At 45.5% G+C, this 21,687-nt stretch overlaps 1 protein-coding gene across 3 annotated transcripts; it reads left to right on the top strand.

Moving 5' to 3' along the window:
• The first annotated feature begins 687 nt into the window (after nucleotides 1–687).
• On the top strand, nucleotides 688–20,224 carry CLTA (clathrin light chain A). 3 transcript variants are annotated; one of them, XM_082656862.1, is made up of 5 exons: nucleotides 688–1,000; nucleotides 7,826–7,863; nucleotides 10,186–10,303; nucleotides 14,315–14,426; nucleotides 19,755–20,223. In XM_082656862.1, the coding sequence occupies exons 1-5, from the start codon at nucleotides 799–801 to the stop codon at nucleotides 19,924–19,926; spliced, it is 642 nt and encodes a 213-aa protein (XP_082512988.1). In that variant the 5' UTR covers nucleotides 688–798; the 3' UTR covers nucleotides 19,927–20,223. The 3 variants fall into 3 exon arrangements, with proteins under 3 accessions (XP_082512988.1, XP_082512989.1, XP_082512990.1); XM_082656863.1 differs by lacking the exon at nucleotides 19,755–20,223 and adding an exon at nucleotides 18,763–18,853; XM_082656864.1 differs by lacking the exons at nucleotides 7,826–7,863; nucleotides 10,186–10,303 and having other exon boundaries at nucleotides 19,755–20,224.
• The last annotated feature ends 1,463 nt before the right edge of the window (nucleotides 20,225–21,687 follow it).

Genomic DNA, 21,687 nt, shown 5'->3' with positions numbered 1-21,687 from the left:
TAAGGAATTTTTCAGCCCTAGAAACTTCTGTCGAGCTCTGAAAAGAGTACTGGCTGCAAAAGGGCTTTGTATAAGGAGATATATTCGCCTTTTTATAACAATACTATAGGGGAGAAATGTCAGAGTGTATTTGAATTGATTACATTTAAGTCAGGCGGCTCTAGGGGAGAAAACAACCCAGACTGGGTCAATGGGTTAACAAAAATTTTTTTAGAAAGCCAGTACACAGCCGTTAAAAGGAGTCAGTTTTCCCAGTAATCCTGGGAGGGAGATAGTGCAGTATTCTTGTTCCCATTTTACAAATGAGGAAACTGAGATTCAGAAAGCCTAAGTGGCTTGACTCTTCTGCAATCGGCCAATCATCGCCGCCCTAACTTCACCTCACTTCCCGGTTCAGAGTCCTCTGTGAGGTGGCGGTCCCGGGTCGGTCCAGCCACAAAGGCGGGTCAGGCAAAGCTGCTTTAAGTCACGCAGCACTTCCGCCTGCCGGGGGCCGGCCGTCCTCGGCACCCTCCTCGCAGGTGTTTCCCGAGTCACGAGCTTCACTCGGGGGCCCAACCCTCCTCCGGCTGATTGGTTAGCTCTTGAACCACTTCTGTCCTCTGATTGGTTATTACCTTTTCGGCTCTCCAACACAGCCCAGACCGACCGGATATTGGGGCAGGGTTTCCGCTTCCGTCTTCTCCCTCCTCCCGCTTGATATCCGTCGCCACCACAGCGGCCGCTGCCGGGCGCGGAGTTGGCTGGTCGGTTGGTGTGTCTCTCAACGTCGGTGACCGTGCTGTTGAACTGCCCGCCATGGCTGAGTTAGATCCGTTCGGCGCCCACGCTAGCGGCCCCGCGCTGGGGAACGGAGTGGCCGGCGAAGAGGACCCTGCCGCGGCCTTTTTGGCGCAGCAGGAGAGCGAGATTGCGGGCATAGAGAACGACGAGGCCTTCGCTATCCTGGACGGCGGCGCCCATGGGCCCCAGCCGCACGGCGAGCCGCCGGGGGGTCCGGGTGAGTGCGGGCGCGTTCGGGGCGGGAGCACTTGTCCGGAAACTCGGCCCGGAGCGGGTCTGAGAAGCTCCGTGTAAGTCTTGTACCTCGCTGAGCGAGAGGTGAAGCAAAAAGGAAACGGGACCCCGGCTCAGTCATGCAGAAACGCAGGCTCGGCAAGCCTGGTCCGTTCTGTGAATGTGTTTGAGCGCTCCCGGGCACGGGCGGGGGAAAAAGTCAAGAAAATAGGATAAGTTGAGGAGCCCGAAGAAGCCCGTTCAATGCAGGTATCTTTCATTGAGCATTTGCTGTGCCTTGAGCCTGGCCTCAGAGGCACAGCCGCATTGGCGCACTTTGGCCAGACTTACAGGCCAGTCTGAGGCTAACACAGACCAGTTAGTAGGAAGGAAGGCCGGGAAAAAAAAAAAAAAATCGTGGTATCGTTTTCGAGACAGAAACGAAAATGGCAATGCAGTTCAGTGTTTCAGCACTTAAGGTGTACAGAATGTTGGGGTGGGGGAAGGAGGAATGAATAGGGAACGCGAGAAAGATGGTCTAGCCCTGGAGAAACTGTGGCCAAAGAGGGCAAGAGTTTTACCGCTTGTGGAAGGTATCACTGCTAGGACTTCTGGAGCTCTCCTTCCTCTGGGAAGAGCTTTGGTAGGCAGTGTTGCCTAAGCAGAACCTGAGATTAGCCTGGATCGGTCTTCCATGAGGTGAAGGGAAAAAGTAGTGTGGCCTTTCCCCAGCCAAGCTCCAGCAAAAAAGAGAAAGCGAGCACGTGGCAGGCTGCCAGTCTGACTTCTGAATGCCTTACCTGTGTGCAGTGCTTTGGATTGTGGCGGTAGGAGGAAAGGATGAGTCTAAGAGACCTTTTTAATCGTATAGGGAAGTAGGAAATGAGCTAGAAGAAACGGGACGCGGCTTTTCATTTCTTTAAAAAACTTTCCAGCTAAGGGAGAACAAGGTACAGGTGGGACAGATAGAGGTGTTTATGCTACCCTAAACTCAGACCTTAAGGGGCCAGGCAGGTAACATAAATGAGAGAAACATGCGGGCTGTGAGGTAATAAGGAGTATCGGAGACTGCGGCTTTGGTGCACTAGAGTAGTGAGTGGTCTTCGTAAAACCGTTCGGACTCCGAAATCTCAAGTCTTCAGCCAAGCAGAACCTATTTGGGGAGTGGGGGTGGGGAGACCGCTAGTTTGCAGCCTGAATTTTTATACTACATCATGCTGCCTCCTGAGCAAATCAGTTGCCCAATAAGAATCTACAGGAGAATGGGTAGTATACCTGAAAATGCAATTTATAGCAAGCAGGTTGGGCTGAACTAGGCTGTGGCCGGAAAATGAATTTGGCTTTAGGTGATTAGGGTTTCTTTGTTGTTGTCGGGAGGTCTTCAGCATTTGCCTGAGAATGGTAATATTTTTAGATCCTTCGTTTGTCTCACTCATTGAATAGAAGGAGAAAACTGAGTCCTGCAGAGAAACGACTTGCTTAAGAAAAAAGGGCAAGTTAATAGCTGAGCGCCAAGTCCCCCCACCTTAGACTGTGCCATAGTCTGTTGCAGTTGTTTAAGCAGGGGTGGCGTGGGATAAGAGATTGTCATTTCTGAAAGGCAGTTGTGGTTGCCCTGGGGAGGACAGTTGGGGGTATCAGGACTCATAGAAGACTGTCCTGATTGAAGGACAGTGTTGACTCTTGCTCACTGTTGTATCCCTGGTGCCTAGCAGGGTGTCCGGCACACAGTAGGTACAAAGGAATGTGCAAAAATGTCAGGTACAGGGGTCCTGTATAGAACCAGCAGATCTTGGTGATGGGAGGGGTAAAAGGGAAAGAATAGAGCTGGACACACAAGATCCCTTCTGCATCAAGCTTTCAGCAAAGGGAAGGAAGGGATAATTGCTGACTTAGTTCCTAGGAAGGACTTTCTTAGTGAACTAAGCATTTAATGACTTAAAGCCAGATCTCTGACAGTGTAGTTGAGGTTGGTAATAGTGCAGTGGTCAGAAAAAAAATAGTGCAATGCTCAGCACTTCCTTTGAGGATTAGAGCACTAGTTGGACACTTTATCTTCTTTCTTTCTCTCTTTTCTTTTCTCTCTCTAGGGGTTAAGATTCTGTGCTGTCCTAGACTGCTTGAATGTGAGTTTAGCTTTGTGGTCTCAGACAACTTACATAACCATCGCTGCCACTGCCCTGCCTCAGTTTTCTTCTCTGTAAAAGGTGCGGATACTCACCACACAGGATTGCTAGGATTATATTGGAGAGCACCCATAAAGTGCTTACACACAGAACCTGGTATGTTATGACTACACACAGTCCCTGCCTATTATTACTTGGGAGTGAGGTGAGAAAGGTGTTACAAAGCCTATAGGCTTTGGGGTGTGCTGAAGACACAGCTTTTACGAGGGAGCTCTGTATCTGATGTGTTACCGTACAGAGATATATAGGCAGGAGAGAGGAGAGAGGAACATACCTAAACTCTCCCAGCCTTGGGGAAGACTCCCATGGAGGAGGGGCTAGGCCTGAGCCTTGGATGGCGCCCTCAGTTGTTAGGACATCCGGAGAAGAACATTAGTTTAGAGGTGGGAGGTAACCAGCTGAGTGAAGTGGCTTGGGGATACTGAGTAAGAACAAACGGTCAGGAAAGAGGCAGCTCGAGTCTAGAGCCGAGGAAAAGCCCTCAATCATGAGGGCTGAGGATGGAGGAGGCTAAGAGAGGTGATTAAGGAGCTACTGAGAGAGTGTGGCAGTGAGGCACTCATCAAAGGAAGAGAGGTACATAAAGGAAAGCTTTCTGGAGGTGGAGAGTAATTTTCTTGGTAGCAGAGGGAAGTTCGGGGAAATTGCATGCATGATCCTTAGTGATACTGCACATTTGCTGTGCCCCAGGTTCTCTGTGTACTTTCAGATCCATGCAGTAACTGCAGGCAGAGTGGTAGTGTCATCCTGTTTCAGGTGAGAACTGATGGTTGTGGAAGTTAAGCCAGGTTCCTAAAGTGGCAAGCTAATGCATGACTCCACAGGAATTCAGACCCAGGTCTGCTTGACTTCCATTGGTTGGGGAACATGGGAAGTTGAAGGTGGGTTTGGGATAAAGAGTCTTTCATCTCTGGAAACTTATTCTGGCCCTTGTTTGTGTCTGGAGTTCTAGAGATGCCCTAGAAAGTTTCCTTCTGGGGCATCAAGTTGGTTAGCTTAGTTGTCCTAATAAATCAAGGCCCTGCGTGGCCTTTCTTCTACATGTTTCTATAGCAACAGATGATCCTTTGATTTGAGCCAGTTGAATGTCAGTACAGTAGTACAGTAACTAATAAAAGCTCAAAGCACTTGCCAGTGAGTCTGGATGAGTCTTCAGACCTAAAGGACAGGCAACATGCGACTTAGAAAGAGCTATGGGATGAGAATTGCTTCTGATGTTGTGTCTGGGGTAGTGACCAAGGTCTCTCCTACTGACAGTGGCCCTGGGTTGAAATAAATATTAACTGGATAGTTGGTGTGTTAGTTGTAATATATTAACCAAAACGTAGGCCTGGCCAGACTAGCCATTGTAGGCCCGAAGATTTAAAATTATCTCACTTTTTAAAATAGTATTTACTTACTTCTTTATGGCTGCGTTGGGTCTTCGTTGCTGCACATGGGCTTTCTCTAGTTGTGGTGAGCAGGGGCTACTCTTTGTTGCGGTGCACAGGCTTCTTATTGTGGTGGCTTCTCTTGTTGTGGAGCATGGGCTCTAGGCATGCGGGCTTCAGCAGTTGTGGCTCTCGGGCTCTAGAGCGCAGGCTCAGTAGTTGTGGCACATGGGCTTAGTTGCTCCGCAGCATGTGGGATCTTCCCGGACCAGGGCTCGAACCCGTGTCCCGTATCTCACTTTTTAAATTTTACTCAAAAAAAATAAATTCCAGGTGGATTAAAGAGAGGCTTTTTTTTTTCTTTTTTAAGTACCAGAAGAAAAGTGAATGTTTATCTTAGAGTAGGAAAGGCCTTCATCATAAATGCAGACAGAAATCATAAAGGAAAAAAAACCTGATAGTGTCTCATACAAGTTAAGTAGTTCTAGGCATTAACTATTGTAAACCATACAAAAAGATAATGGGGAAAATATTTGCAATGTGAGAAAACAAATAATACAGAAAGAATACTTAGAAATCAAAAGATTGCAGAAAAATGGGCAAAACTCAGGCAGTTTAGTAAAGAAGAAAATCAAATGTCAGGTGATCACCTCACAGAAGACTGGCACAACAAAGCCACCTGAAGGTTTTTTTTCCTGCTATCAGATTAGCAAAAATTTTAAAACACGCTAAAACTCAGTCTCTAGTAGCAATGAAGGTCTGAAAAATGGGGCACTCGTGGCGATGCTGGAAATACAAATGGTGGACCAAAGGGAGCAAATGTCTGGTGTTTAGAGGTCTTTAGAATATATATTCTGTGATCCATCAGTTCTATGTCAAGAAATTTATTGCTGAGGAAGGATTGAATATGCCCCCTGCAAATACTTTTATTAGTTTTTTGCTAAATTTACATTTTCAAAACTTGATAGAATATTTTAAAAATGATAGGGATAGGTGGCACAGAAACAGCTTAAAGTAGAAAAAAGCCACTAACAAAAACTACAAGAAACTCATTTTTGTACTTTTATAAATAAAGCATAGGAGTAAAACAAGTAAGGAAATTAAGAAAAGTACGAGAAATATGTTGAAATGATTGATAGATAACCAGCAAGTGAAACATGGATCAGAGCTGTGATGGGTTGGTAAGTGCTTAGATCCTGTGGTTTGTCTTCATGCCTCAGGTTATCTGATGATCCTTCCTCTGACTTCTTGCTTGCCCAGGTATTGCACCACTTTTTAAATGCTGATTATCTCATGATACATGCATTTAATGTTTTTCTTATATATCTTAAACATAAAAAATAAATTTAAGAGTGAAAATACTGTCATTAGTTATCTGCCCCTTCAAGAACACCTTACTTACCTCTCAAGGAACCAACCCTACATGTATTTTAAGGTCGTTTGTGAAGTGCTGATACATACAGATTTGTTGTGAGGATTAAACTTAATGTATAGAAAGTGTTTAACATTGTGCCTGGCACATTGGAAGCAGTAAGTAGTAGGTGTTTTCGTACTAAAAAAGTTGAGAATTTAATGATATAGATGAATGGATTACTAAAAAGCATCTGTTATAGGAGTCATTTTGCGGGAAGAAATTTTATGTGTATGCATTAGATAAAGTAAAAAAATAGAAACCAATAGGCTGAGTAATGAAATTATGTGGCATTTTCTTCTGTCTCCATTTTCCTTTTTTTTAAAACAATGTTTTGGTATCAGGGAGGCATGCTGGGGAAATGAAAGTTTTCAGTACTCCCAAAGCTAAGAGGAGGGTAGTTGGGAGAAGCAAGAGAACGAGGTTGATTTGGAAAATAGGCGGTTCAAGTTGGGTTTAATTAGTTAGGAACCAAGAAAACTGGAGTGGTTTGATGAAATCTTTGCCTGTTCAAAGGAAAGAATGCGACTGAGAGCACCCTGCCTCTGGCTTCTAGGAAAACCTCTGATGTTTCTGAGGGCCTTGTGATGGTGGCCCACACTAGCTGCTCTGCATTCCTTTTACTACTTGGGTTCTTATATCTTTTAGGTTCATCTCTTTTCTCCTCTTCCCTCTCCCATCCCATGCAATAACATGGCCATCATAGTTTGAAAACAATTGGACAAAATACTGTAAGTCCTACATAGTAGGCAGTAAATACGGGTCAGCCAACAGATAGAGAATACGTAGAATATGTAGGTGGACGCTGCATTTTTATGGTGCCTGTATTGAAGCTTTCAAGGGGAGGCAGAGCAGCCACTCCAAAGGGCTGGTGTGCAGCCTGGTACAGGCTGTATCAGTGGCGGCTGTTGGGTCAGGGCGTGGGTTAGAAACACATGCTTATTGGGCCAGTCAGGTAACTGAATTAGTGACACACAGAATGGGTTAAAAAAAAAAAAAATGGGGCTAGTGGGGACTGGCAAATTGTCCAGAGCATGCTGCACGTAAAGCCTGCCTTCATTTAGGAATGCAGGCCCAGTGTTGCCAGATCTTCTGTCTGCACACCCACACACACACACTGGGAATCCTGATTTTGTGAAATTTCCTGATTTAGTGCTTTGTATTTTAAATAAAATATGTTCAGCCTGTGGACCACCATTTTGAACTGTATGGATTGATAATCTCTGAGTCTTAGACATTTTTCATATTTCTGAGATGGACTTTCTCATTTAGCTCATGAACAATTAATTGTGCCAATAAGATCAGATTGTATACAATTTGAGTTTTTGTAACTTGCATCCTTGAAAACACTAATTTAATTTGGTATGCCCAAAGCTTACTGTTCTGGACTAATTCCAAGTAGACTAGAGGAATTAGTAAGAAGTCGCAAGTGTAGACCCTCAGGTGCCAAACCTGTTCTAGCCAAAGGATGGAGAGTCCTGACCCCAAGAAAGCACCTTGGTTTAAATATGAAGCTGCATATCTCTGCTCGCTGTGAAGGATTCCGGGCCACCCTTATCCTTTGCCTTCTTTAGAACTTTGATAGAGAAACTGTTGCTCTGTGAGGCTCTTCTGCCGGGCTTCTAAGTGTTATCTCTAAGCTAGAAGACAATTATCAAAAGCTTTTGGACAGATTTGTCCACATTTTGGTGAAGTCATTTGTGTAAGCACATCTTGATTTCATTAAATAGAAAGTTGTCCATTGTTTATCTAGCACAGGGATAGTAACTTAGAGTACTTACAGCACTGTGTCATACTCTGTAACCCTTTGGCCCAGCATATGACCAGCCCTGATTGACAGATTGAAATCTTATGTCTTGCAGATGCTGTTGAAGGAATCATGAATGGCGAATACTACCAGGTACAGAGTAGTCTGATTATGATGCATGATAGTGTTGAGAGTCTTCCTTTCCTGTGATTTGAATTGACTGACCTGGAAAGGATCCCACTCCTTTGACTTTCCTGGATGTATTAGTTACTGATATGTTACCTGCCAAAGTGGAAGGATTTGAAGAGAGGTAACATTGATAGAGTAGTCTTTTAAAATGTGATTGACCTGACCCTAGTGTTACCAACTTTATTCTCAAGAAATGACCCTTCATGATGATGGCAGTGGTGGTGGCAGTGGCAGTGGTGGCTGATTTTCTTTTTTTTTTTTTTGCGGTACACGGGCCTCTCACTGTTGTGGCCTCTCCCGCAGCAGAGCACAGGCTCCGGACGCGCAGGCTCAGCGGCCATGGCTCACGGGCCTAGCCTCTCCACGGCATGTGGGATCTTCCTGGACCGGGGCACGAACCCGTGTCCCCTGCATCGGCAGGCAGACTCTCAACCACTGTGCCATTAGGGAAGCCCCGGTGGCTGATTTAAACACTGTGCCATGTAGTGTCAAGCACTGTTTATATTGAATTTTCTTTAATTCTCACAACAATCTGAGGGACCTGAACTATTGTTACTCCCATTTACAGATGAATAAACTGAGGCATACAGAGGTTAAACCAGGAGTCTAAAAGTAACAAAGGTAGTATGTGGTGGGGCAGCATTGGAACTTTTCAGCTTTTAGATTGTCTTGAGGGTGGGGGGTGGCTGGTATTTGTGACACTACCATTATTTTCCCTCTGTATCACTGAGTTTTTGGTCACCAGCCCAACTTGCATTGGCTTAAATAGAGAGAATTCACTAGCTCATATAATTGAAAGAACTCTGAGATAGGCTAGGGGTCCTCGGACCTGGATTCCGACTCAGTTCCTCTAGGACTCTGGTTCTGCCAGCTGAGTGTGCAGTTTTATACTCTTTCACGGTGGCAGAATGGCTACAGCACTTCCGGGTCTCACATGTGCATGTCATACTATCTAGAACAACATGGAGGTTTCTCCCAACCACTCAACAAAAGTCCTGTGTTTCCCTCTTGACCAGATGGAAGTAATCACTGTAGCCTGGGGAAATAGCGTGGTGCTTTGCTTCTGCCTGGGTTTCTGCTCACCCTTCAACCAGTTAACTGTCAGGAAGGATGAGATTAGTCTAATTGGTTTAAGCCAAAGGTGGACTAACTTTTGCTGTAAAGGACCAGATAGTAAACATTTTAAGCTTTGTGGGTCATAAGGTCTCTGTCAACCTATTCTGTTGCTGTAACATGAAGGCATCTGTAGACAGTATGTAAACGAATGGGCATAGCTCTGTTTCAGTAAAATTTAATTACAAAAACAGGTGGCTGATCTGGCTATAGTTTCCAGTCCCTGGTTTAGAGCTTGGTCTTTAGAGTGAGATGGAATGGGGTTCAGTCCTGGCTTTATCCCTTACTAGCTGTGAATTTGGACATGTCATTTCTCTGCGCCTCAGTTTAATCCCCCAACTGCTGACATGGGAATAAAAATTTGACTTGTAAGGTGTTTGGGAGATAAAGCTTTCATGTGGCTGAAACATGGAAAGTACTAACAATAAGTTAGTTACTAATACTACTGTAAATAATTTTCTTTCCATCTTTGTTTATAGTCTGGTTAAGCTGGTAATATTCCCTAGTTCAGTAGGTGAGATAATTCTATAAAGATTAGATTCTTTTTGAATCTTTATCAATTTATTTATTAGCTTCCAAATCTTAACCACTATAAAGAACCTGTGTGTCTCCCTCCCCTCCCCATACGCTGTGACTCACATTGGCCTGCCTTTTTATTTTCTTTGGTGTGACTGTAGTAACTATACATTTTCTTTTGGACTCTCTTTTTCCTAGAATTCACTATATTTTGATTAGGTGGTATGAAGTGTACTTTTCCCTGTATTGTATAATAACATTTAGAAGTGTCAGATTCTAGGCCTTGCCGTGCTGTGTATTTACCTTTGTTACTTTGAAGATATCACAATCTCTGTGTCAAGTAAGGAAAATAAAACTGATCACACTGTTTCCTAGTAAGTCCATTACTCACTTCCCCAGCTTTCCCATCTCCCACTCAAGTCCCATTTATTAACAGGATAAGAACTACTCAGGCTCCCTTGTGGATTGCAAGGATTGAGTGCATAATGTTGAAAGCTTCCTATTGGCACGTAAGGTGGTGGTGGTGCTCGTAAGGTAATCCTTTACATTTACCACAGCCATCAGTGTTGCACATAAACAGCGGTTCTAACTTGGGTGAAGCGCATTTCTGGGAGGAGGTTTTGGTACTGATAGAGCACAACTGTGTTTTGTGTTAAGGAGAGTAATGGGCCAACAGACAGTTATGCAGCTATTTCACAAGTGGATCGATTGCAGTCAGAGCCTGAAAGTATCCGTAAATGGAGAGAAGAGCAAACGGAACGCTTGGAAGCCCTTGGTAAGGAATCCCTTTCTGTCTTTGGGTATCTGTTTTCAGTGGGATAGTTGACCTTGACTCTACTTTTATCCCTTTTTAACATGAATTAGCCATAATGTTCTTGTACAGTTTTGGGGAAGGTATCTTTCCCAACAAGGTCACAAGGCCACCACATGGAGATGCTTAATCACAGGCCGCTGTGTGGGGATTCGGGCAGCCCGGAGAGCCACAGTGCATCTCTCCTCTCAGGAAGGGCAGAGTGGTGCTGTGGAAAGAGCCTTGGACTTGGAGTGAAAGACTGGGCTCCAGGCCCAGCAGTAACTTATCAGCTGTGGGCACTTGGTTGCTCAAACCTTACAGAATCTGTTTCATCTGTGAAGTAAGATCAGTGCTATTAACCCCAAGGGTAGTCTGAGATGGTATTTATGAGAGTGCTTTGTAAACCTGAAGGTATCATATCCATGTGAGGGACTGCACAGTCCATTTACCATTTGAAGGCTGGATTTAAAGTAATGCTTGAGAGGAAAATGTGAAAGATGTTAGGTAATATGTACAATTTGGTTTTCTTACCCTAATATTCCTGTAAGTTTTTACTTTTTATGGGTGAGGAAAGTGAGGATCAGAGGAAGAGTAAGTTTTTGGATCACCACGGCTATAAGTGGTGGAGTCAGAATTTCAGCTTAAGTCTGCTCTGCTTCAGAATCCATACCCATCCCTTCAGCCGCATTGCATTTAGTGTACGCCATCTTGAGGGGCAGGCTGAGCCTGAGAATCAGTGCTAGCCAGCCTGGCCTTTGCTGAAGAGCCTTCTCCATGGAGTGTCAGCTATTGGTCAAGATCGGGAGAGACTTGGTATCTGTACACGTGGGTTGGAAAGGTGTGGCAGAGGTGGGGGGGGGGTGTTATCCAGAGGGTATTCTTTTCTCAATTTTTTATTAAAATTTCAGACACAGAATAGAGTAAAACAAACATGTGTGCCCCTTCCTCCAGATTCAGTAATGAACATTTTGCCATATTGAGTTGTCTTTGTATAAATGAGGCATGTATGTGTATGTTTTATACACTCAACATGTGCATACATTTATATGTGTATTGTGAATATACACATAATTTTTTTCCTGATTCACTTTAAGATATAGACACCACCACATACATCATGCCTAAATATTTTATTGTACAACTAGAAATAGCAACATGCTTCTATGTTACCACAGTGTCAGCATTATTATTCCTTCTTGAGAATCGCTGAACTAGTGAAAACATGACTTAGATGGTGTAGAAATAGGAAAGGACACCTAGAAATAGGAAAGGAATTGACCCAGATAATACAGCCAATTAGTGTCTCTCCAGCCCAGTTTCTGTGGCTTTCAGAACAGAGGGCACACTTACGTTTAACCTTTACAGCAGTATCCAATAGTAGTTTCTTTGATGATGGAAATGTTCTATATCTGTGCTGTTCTGTATGGTAGCCACTAACTGTATGTGGCTATTATGTCTGAGAAACTGAGTTTTAAATTTTATTTAATTTTAATAAATTTAAATGGCCACATGAGGCTAGTAGCCACTGTACTGGATAGTGCAGCTTTAGAAAGATGAAGATAGGTATTCATGGTGCAGACAGCCTTGGTCCTTGCTTGTTCTTCTTTGAGCATCTCTTCTGAGTAGACTTAGAGGCAAGACTTAGCAGGTATTAGTACTACTGGAGTCTTTTTCATGATGCAGAACCCAGCTTTATCTTTTCTCTTTCCCCAAAGTTTAGCAAAGTTGTCTTCTCCATGGAGGAGCATACACTTTGGTGTCTGGAAAAATATCATTTTCTTTTTCAGTTATCAAATTGGGCCCTTTGGGAATATTCCATGAAGTGCTATTTTCTTAACTCATGTTGCCTTCCTGAGGGAAGTCAAACATTTGGCCTCGCATTCCAGTAGAATCGAATTAAACTGGTCCGTGAATTAGGTGTTTCTGCAGTTTCACATTTTTCTGTTGCAAGAACTGTGAGAAAGTGCAAGATGCTAAAAATAGAGAAGCAATGTCCATGGTCTTAAGCTTAGCTGTGTGGTACGTTTTCCAATAATTTTCTGTGAACATTAATGCGTATGGCCAGAGAAGACAGCTGTCAGTGTACCCTGCTCTCTAAGAGGATTTTTCACCCTCTCCTCTCCCTTCTCCCTCCCAGATTCAGAGACGCTGTATTACAGCTTGGATCTTTGTTCCATCAAGCTAAGTGTTTAAGAATTCTAAATTCTTATTGCCAGTGTCACTTCATAAATTTATAAAAGAAGACGATTTAAAGGAACTATTTTATGCAGTAAAATGATCATTAGACTATACAGAAGAAAGAAAATACTCTCCAATCAAAAAGTAATTCTTTGGAAGTAATTTCACAACTCCTGAAAAGGAGACCTTATTCTTTAAAGTTTTTTCAGTTTCTTGTCCACAGGGCACCATCGGCCCACAGCATCTCTCCCTGCATCACAGCACCCTCCATTCCACATACACTTAATGCCATGGACAGACACACATCACAAGTTTACTGTGTATACTTGAGTCATCAGTGGAAAATTTGAGTGAAATAATTCTCCTCCTGAGCCAGTATGTCACCTGCTGATAAGTTAGATAACAGGGTAAAAAGTTCTTTATAATCTGAAAGTTTGTGGGAGTTTCTAGCTGCTACTAGGTTATTTCTAGTAGTTACAAAGTCTTCTGCAGGTTGTTACTACAAGACCTTTCTTGCAAAGGCCCTAAAATTGCCCCTGAATGCTTACTTTCTTCCCTTCAAGAAGTTGTTTGCTTTGTACTTTGCTCCTCAAGGACACTCATTACAGGTTGGGCTCTGGATCACTGATGCCCATCTGCTGGTCACATCTGTGACTGTTGCTGGGCCTGCCTCCCTTTCCGTCCCTCGTCCCTCTCTTTGGAGGCAGCACAGTGAAGTAAGAATGTGTGAGCTTTAGAGTCAGACCTGGGTGTGAATCTTGGCTCTGCCACTTATTATAACCTTTGGGAACGTTACTCAAACTTGCGGAGCTGTAGCTTTTCTCACTGCTGAATATGGGACTAGTTTACCTTCTTGGGATTGTTGTAAAGATTAAATGAGATGTCTGTAAAACACCTGCCAGAGAGGACATCCTTAAGAATGTGCTTAAAGTTTAGGTATTAGGGTGACTTCCGGTGTCAACTGTGGCAAAAGTATGACCTGTATTTCCTTCTCTCTACCATTTACTGACAAGTTTCTTTTAGTATCTTAGGGAAACTCGTATTTAGTCCTGAGAAACTTTGTGGGTGAGAACCCAATCTGGCACACCTGCTAGGTGTGCTTTTTCTCTCTCACCTAGAACCTTTTGGATAGCTGTTAATGACGACCCTCACCTCTCCCCCCACAGTTCTCCGCATTGGAGTTTCTCCTTTAGTTCTGCCCTAGCTCTGCCACAGACTCGCTCTGTGGCCTAAGCGGGAGTAGATATTTTGTGCTCCCCTCAATTCCATCTATACCCTACTGTTTCCTGCTTCTGGAATCATCTCTACCTCTGATAATTTTTCTCATAGCTCCTTGCTTCATAGATGTGCATCTACCATTAATTGTCCAACCTGTGTGGAATATAGTTTGTGAGGAGATTTTATTAAAAGATTATTTAATATGAATAGTCCACCCTGAACTGGCAGCATCATTAAAGAATCACCTGTAATTGCTTTTTCCCCAGTTGGTGTCCCAAAAGCCTTTTTTAAAATTAAAAGTCAGTATTTCCACCTCTCCCCCACCTCAAAAAAAAAACCCCAAACTAGTGATCCACTAACGTGTAGGTGGACTGGGATAAATGGTGGTGAAACACTTTGGATAGAATTGCTGAGATCGAGAGCTGGACATACAATCAGGGAAAAGAGAATTTTATCTTCCCTCCCGAGTGTTCTCCCTCCAACACACACATGCGCCTGCACACAGCATGAGATTAATAAGCCCAAATACACGGTGAAGCGGACTTCAATTTGCATTTCGCCTCATTTGTATCGTCTTTCTTTTCCTTCCCTTCAAAGATGCCAATTCTCGGAAGCAGGAAGCAGAGTGGAAAGAAAAAGCAATAAAGGAGCTGGATGAGTGGTATGCGAGGCAGGACGAGCAGCTACAGAAGACGAAAGCGAATAACAGGTCAGTCCGTACTGCTTCTAGAACAGCTCGTTTGCCAAGACAAAATCAGGTCCGTTTCCACCAGCCAGTGTAGGTTTTCAGCTGCCACGTCTTTTAGTGTGAAATGTCTTTGCAGGTTTTCAAAAATATACTTGAAACGTAAGGGTTACAAGTCTCTTGGATCTTGTGAGTAATTCAGCCTGTTTTTTTGCCACACTAGTTGTAGTGAGTCTAGCTCTGCAGCTGAGAGTTTGGTTAGTATGCACTGCCTGTAATGGTATGATTCTGCAGAAGGAAGTGTCATCTCACGGGATCAAGTCCACGTGTAAAAAATGTAACCCTGGAATGAAAGGCCACTTTCAGGACTATTCCAGGATCTCAGTACTTTGGAGGTGATTATAGACTCAGTCATGTCGCATCCCCTGCCTCTGAGGGCTGCTCCCCAAAGGGTCCAGTAGTAGGGATGTGTGTTTCGTCATTAGGTAGCCAAGATTTTCCAACACAGTGACTTCAGAATTAAGGGTTCTCTGGGTGCTTATTATCTGTGTCTAAGAAAATCTTGAGTTGACTTTTTAAAAATGCTCTTTTCAGAATTTACTCACTTACTGAAGGTTAAGTAGTTGTAGGGAGTAAACAGTGTCATTCTCCTTCACCACCGACCAGCAGCTGTGGTCTTTAAATGCTCCCTGCTCAGAGTCCACTTGGAAGCAGCTCAGAAAGAGAGATGGGGGCAGCACTGCTCACCTGGGCACAGGCCGATGGGCTTGCTTCCCCTGTGAGACTGGAGACTGGGAACTGGCTTTCACTTCATAGTCACTCCACCCACTTAAGTGTAAAAGATAGGTTAGACTCAGCCTGGGGCTGTTTGTAATTTTCATGGTAAAGAGCCTTGGGTCCTTGTTCTCAGAGGCAGGAGTGGGTTTAAGTACCCTTGTCTCTGGCAGCTCTTAAGTGGAAATCTGCCAGAAGAGAGGGAGCTAACCTCTTTGCCAGACAGTTTCTGCTGTCGTGGGGCGGCTACGGCAGAACAGATGGACTGTTTGTGCAGCAGCCTTCGACTACCTGTCTCCCGTTGCCCATTCTTGGTTCTGTCACTGCCTCGAGCCTCTGTCCTGGCCACCTTCCTATGGGGCATGCGTGCCTGTCAGGTTCCATTTGAAGTTTTGTGACAAGTATGGTGGGGCGGCCCTCTGGTCGGGGTTGAGTTGCTGAGGGTAGTAGCGTTAGCTGCCGGGGCTTCTGCTGTGAGATTGTGGTCAGTTTGAAGTGCTGACAGGTCCAGGTTCCTTAATCCTGTGCTCATTCAGGATGATTTCCCCCAGATGCAAGTTCAGATTTCTAAAGAAGGATGGATGGGTGCTTGGTGCAGGAACCCTGTGAGGCCCTATTTACCTTGGCGAGTTGCCTCAGGCCGTGCATCTGCTCCGAAGTACTTGGTAAAACCAGGCTGACCCTCCAGGTGTGGAGTCCCCTTCCTGCCTTGCCTGAGGATTGCTGCTTTCAGTCCGCTCTAAGTAGGTGGAAGGGCCAGCTGAGTTTTCGTGTGTGGTTTCCCTTTTGTTCTGGGGCTGTAGCCTCGATGGAGCTGTGCTGTCCTGTCACCAACAGCTCCTTCCTCTCGGGCTAGCTGCAAAGGAGCAAAAGCCTGACAGCAAGCTTTTGTTGTCTCAGTAATGCTTTGAACAGGAGTCATTAAACCTTTATTCTCTCCCAGCAGAGGCAAGCACAAGTTGAAATTGACTAGGTTTAGCCCTGTGTGTAAACTAAAAGGATTATGGGTTTACAAGCTGGCCTGCCTTTCCTTTCCCTCCCACTCATTGTGCCCACAAACTACTCTGTTTTCCTGCTGACTTATTTGGAGTTACAATCAGGCTGTTCTTTTTGCTTTCTTTAAATTTCCACAAAACACCTCCTATGTATAAACCAGAATGGGAGAGAAGCAAGGGTATGTGAGTTTAAAAATAAAATTACTAGAATTTCCCTTCAAATAAATATGGGAGCTTAGGTTAATGACCAGGCATGACTGTCCTTAAAGGGTTCCTCCCACTCCTGTGCCCCAAACCCACTGGGCAAAGGAGAGGAGGGTAAGACTCATTGAGGGAGGTTCCCTGCCCACCCATGCTGGATGAGGGGGGCTGGCTGGGCCCAGGGATTCAGCCTGTCCCCTGCTTTGTGAACTTGTCCACCCAGCTTGCCCCCCTTTCCTTCTTGTCCCAGAGTTGCCATTTTGGTCCATTCCCATGTGAGAGTGAAGGGGGGATGAAGTTCTGGCTTCTGGGCTGTACGTTGTCAAAGCAGTCGAGTCTGGCAGGGACTGAGCGGACTGACGGTTGTGTTCAGGGACACACAGTACGCCAGAGCCAGGACCCTTGTCTGCAGGTCTTCTCACTGCTTGCCTCCAGCTCCTCTTTTTTCAAAGGTGGGCATTTTGAAATGACCATCTATGTTCCCAGGATACTGGCAGTTGGTCCCAGCTAGTCAGTGTGGGGAAGCAGTAGTCGGATAATCCAAGATTAAGCTGGCTTTGGGCCCTAGCGTTCCTGGCGTCTGGCAGCGTTTGTGCCCCGTGGTGTTTACTGAGGCTGGCGGGAAGGAGGCGTGGCCTCCCGAGCGCACACCAGCTGGGGAGCAGCAGTAACTTACAGTGAAAAGAGCCAGACCGCCTTGGTTGTGAGTTCTGCCACCCCTGTTGCTACTTGTTGCCAAACAGGTTGCTTCATCTCGAGGCCTCCCTTCCCTATCACGTCATCTGTAAAGTGCGGGGAGAACACTCAGCGTCTTGGGTTGTTTGGGGTTGAGGATGAAATGGACACAATGTCTATCAGAGGGCTCAGCCCATAAGTGGGTACCTAGGAAATGCTGGTGGTTGCTGGGGTAAGGCCTGGGGATGAAGCTGGCAGCACTTACCCTGGAGAATCCCACGGGGAAGGCCAGTAGGAAGCCTCACCTGCTGGAGTGTCTGGTGCTGGAAGCCTCACTCAGTTAGGATGGAGCCTTGGGAGCAGCTCCCCAGAGCACAGTCGTGCCTCTATTGTGGATTTGAGATGTTTCTGCTTCTCAATGTTCTCTCTTTTTTCCTGCCTGCTTGCCTGCCTTTTGGACCTCTTGCTGTCTAGGGTGGCAGATGAAGCTTTCTACAAACAACCCTTCGCTGACGTGATTGGTTATGTGTATGTTGCAAAACTAATTCCTTTTCTTGTCTTGATTGTTCCTACTTTTTGTTTATAGTTAATGCTCCTTTTCTGTCACAAGTTGCTTTGCTTTTAAAATTATTTCAAACTGGCACTGTGGGGGCTGCCTAAGAGTTGATAAGCTGCGGGAATGTTCCATTGATTGTCTCACAGAACCACGACTCCCTGCAACTCTGGTTGCCATTTTTCATTTTGGGGTTTGGAGGGAAGGAAGCTAACTCACTTTCAAAATGTGAGTCATTCGTGATCTCGTCTGGGAAGGCTTTGGGACTGGGGAGGGCTCTGACCTCTTGTTGCTGCTGCCACTGCTGCCTCCCTGCCCCAGGTGGGAAGGGGGAGTGTCCCCACCTGGGGAGGGGGAAGAAGCCCTGGGTTAGGAACCAGTGCAAGCAGCATTTTCTACACTGGGTTCCTTTGAAGAATGTGGGGTTGGGGCAGAAGAGTCAGCAGAGGGGGCAGTCTCCCGTGGGGTCTGTAATTGTTCCTCTGTGGTCTCCTACCAGAAATTGTTGTTTAGTGGCCGGCTTCTGATGCCCTGTCCCCCACTCTGGCATAAAGAGACCCCCAGCTTTGAGGTCGAGATAGCCAGAGCTGTATGACACAGGCCACTGTGGCTTTTCCTCCTAAAGAAAACTGCAACCTCTCTGGAAAAGTGTTGTTTTGTTTTGGTTTAAGGATTTCTGTTGTCAAAGCAGTATTGCTGAATTGCTTGTTTCCTCCTTGAAAATTAGGACTAGCCTTTTGATGTAAGGGAGATGAGGGTGGAATGAAGGAAGTGAGGAACTTGTGGGAAGACTAGACAACAGGCTCAGGTCTGTAGAGCCTCTTACGGTGCATGACCTTGAGCCCTTCATCCCGTTAGGAGATAGAGCTGGGTTTCCTGGGCCCGTGGGTGCATTTGCAATGAGACTTGTGAAATGCTGGACTTACAGGTGATGTTGGATTTACTTTTTGCACATTCTCTCTGGAGTAGAAATGGAGACTGGAAAAGTCAAGTCTGGGTTTGCTGGGCAGCAGGGTGGCCCAGCAAAGCCAGCCGCACGTCCCCAAGAGTACAGAGTGGCAAGGGCATGTCTAGCTTACTGACCATCTGCATTGAGCTCATTCTCATTTTCTGTATCTGACCTAAAGTTTTTCTTATTTCTTTTCTTCTCTTCACCTTTAAGCACAAACATAAACCATCCTTGCTACAGCCTAGAACAGTTAAGTAAACCTTTCTCACTGCCCCTGTGTGTGCCATGAAGTCGCAGTGTTGTAGTGGCTCTGGGCTTCAGCGGTGTTTGCCACGGCCATCCCTGTGAGAGTGCCACCCCTCTGTCCCCACAGACCAGTCATCTCCATTGCTTTCGCTTTGCCTGTGATGCCTGTTGGAGTAGATGAAGTAGTGTGTCTTCCCTCCTCTTAGCATTGTCCTTTTAGGCTGTAGCTCCTACAAGTTAGCTCCCAACTGGGGATGGGCTGACCTTGGTGTGAAAAAATGTTGGAGCAGCATCCTACCAAAAAGCAGTTCACACTGCTTGGCTCTCAGCCATTGGGCGCCCACCCCTGCCAGAGTGCCCCAAGAGGCCCATGGTACCCGGCTGGAGGGAAAATGGCAAACTTTTGGCTGAGGAGAATGTCCTAACAAACCCCTTCCAGAATGGCTTTAGTCTCTAGTGCCTGCTAGCATGGGAGCTTTGTCTTGAATTCCTTTTGAGCTGCCCTATTTCTCTCCAGCCTTAGGAATAAATCCAGAGGCTATTGTGCAGTGACCTGTGGGCTTCTTTGGAGGTCTCTAAATTTACTTGAAACTCAGTACAGCCCAACATAAACTGCTGTTCAAGTTCTTGGCCAGCCTGCTGCTTTGCCCTTGCTAATGAAGGCGGTGAGTAGCTGGCTAAGGACTGGCTTTTTAAATTCTCTGTATCAACAGAGAGAGTGAGTCCTGAACCAAACACCTGTATTCCAACATTTTACACAGCAGTCCGGGCCCCCTGTGCCTAGGAAAGCTGGCCATGTGTATGCTCCCGAGTCTGACCTGGGCCAGGGGGCTGTTACTCTTTGGAAAACCAGAATGCCATCAAGTCAGGCATAAAGAGGCAGTTGCTTTCATAACAGGGCAGCTGCCAGGTAGCTACCAAGGATTCTACATTAAACCAACATCTTTTGTTGCTTCCAGGGCAGCAGAAGAAGCCTTTGTAAATGACATTGAAGAGTCGTCCCCAGGCACTGAGTGGGAGCGGGTGGCCCGGCTGTGTGACTTTAACCCCAAGTCCAGCAAGCAGGCCAAAGATGTCTCCCGCATGCGTTCTGTCCTCATCTCCCTCAAGCAGGCCCCCCTGGTGCACTGAAGAGCCGCCCTGTGGAAACACTACATCTGCAATATCTTAATCCTACTCAGTGAAGCTCTTCACGGTAATTGGATTAATTATGTTGAGTTCTTTTGGACCAAACCTTTTGTCTTTAGAGTTGATCATTGTTTGTGATTGCATGTTTCCTTCAACTGTGTTGTCCCTGGCATTCAAAGAGGAGGGGAGGTGGCGGAGGAAGGGAGGGGAAGCCTCCCAATGGCAGCCTCAACCTATGCTTTCGTGCGTTACTCTGAGAATAAATTTCTGTTTCAGACAATAAACAAACATGAAGCTTCATTATTGACCACAAGATATGCTGCAGTTGGGAGTGAGGTTGGTGAGGAATTTCCTTTTATCCTTTCTAGGGCTGAGGCACAGCCACTGGGTGCCAACCCCTGCCTTGAACTAAAATAGCTCTGAGTTTCTATTGTCTATAGTAGGAGTCTGTTGTCTATAGTAGGAGTCTGTGGAAGTTTCCATTGAAAAGGGAGTTCCTTGGCTAAAAGTTAACCCCTTATTGCCCACCAAAGATAGAGCTTTGAATCCCCACACCACCCTAGACATTTTCTCCCAGGTGGCTCTTGTTTGTCACGGTCCCTTACCGTAGGATCTTGGATAGTATATTTCAGCAGGGGTCTCTCTGGGAAATAAAGCTAGTGAGACCCTTACTCCTCTGGATTCAGCCAGTAAACCTGAGTCAGGATGGCATGAATGTGGCTGGCCCCATTAACTCGGAATCCCTGTAGCACGCACTGGGATCTGTGCCATCCTTAGCACTTTGCTAATATTTCTATTGTCAAGTCCTTCATCTAGACCTTGCTGGCCAGTACAGTAGCCACAGGTGGCTATTTAAGTCAATCAGAATTAAAAATACAATTCTAGCCCCTAGCTCCATTTCATATGCTCTGTGGCCACATGTAGTTAGGTAGCATTCGGACTGCACAGGGCAGATTATAGAACATTTACATCATCATAGAATGTTCTGGACCACACTGATCCACACAGTAGGTGCCTGTAGGAGACTGTGTTCCATTCAGGCATCAACACATTCATTATTTGCTCTCAGAACCTGTCACATTTTAGGTGATGGTTCGAGTGACTGATAAAGCTGTATTTCAGAAATCTGCTACTAATGGTTACCTGATACTAGTCCAAGTTGGAGATTGATGTAATGCCACATTCAGGAGGTGGAGCAGGGGTAGGTCTTGCCATTGCCGAGAAGGAAAGTCCACCATCTCTCCTATGGTAATTATGTCTGGAAGGGAGAGGAACATTTACTTTTCTGCCTACCTTCCCCTCTCCAAGCGTCTTAGTTGGGCATTCCTTGATCTGGCCCGCATTTCTGGCCTCTTTGCTATTCCTCCCCTTTAGCCACCTCTGCTTGCAATCAGGCAATCACTTGCTGTTGTTCACCAACCATTAGTTGCTCCTGGGCCTTGCTTAATGCCCTTGAAAATGTTGAAATCTGGTTTAAGAACTAGCTGAAAGGCCACCTCCGTAATGCCTTTCCTTTCCCCTGAGCTCCCATGGCCCTCTACGTGCAACAGCTTACCTTTTGATATTGTCTTGGTGTCATTTGGACTTGTCTTGCCTCCCACACAGGATGGGCTTCTTGAGGGTGGATGTGGCCGTTAATCAGATGTCAGTAAAGTCTGACTTTCTCGAAGTCAAGAGGTGACTGGATAATATGACAAAAGTAATGCTATATGCATCCAAGGCTAGGTTGTAAAAGGCAACACAGCTTACGGCTGGTTTGTTGGA

This window comes from Grampus griseus (assembly GCF_964374135.1).
Source record: "Grampus griseus genome assembly, chromosome: 6".
Classification (NCBI taxonomy): domain Eukaryota; kingdom Metazoa; phylum Chordata; class Mammalia; order Artiodactyla; family Delphinidae; genus Grampus; species Grampus griseus.
The sequence above is the reverse complement of the archived record's forward strand: the minus strand, read 5'-3'. Positions and strand labels throughout refer to the sequence as shown.

Excerpts from the sequence above, each read along its gene's own strand:
- CLTA (XM_082656862.1), top strand. The coding sequence starts at position 799 with ATGGCTGAGTTAGATCCGTTCGGCGCCCACGCTAGCGGCCCCGCGCTG. Across the intron at positions 1,001-7,825 it reads CGAGCCGCCGGGGGGTCCGG|ATGCTGTTGAAGGAATCATG; the intron begins GTGAGTGCGGGC and ends TATGTCTTGCAG. Across the intron at positions 7,864-10,185 it reads TGAATGGCGAATACTACCAG|GAGAGTAATGGGCCAACAGA; the intron begins GTACAGAGTAGT and ends TTTTGTGTTAAG.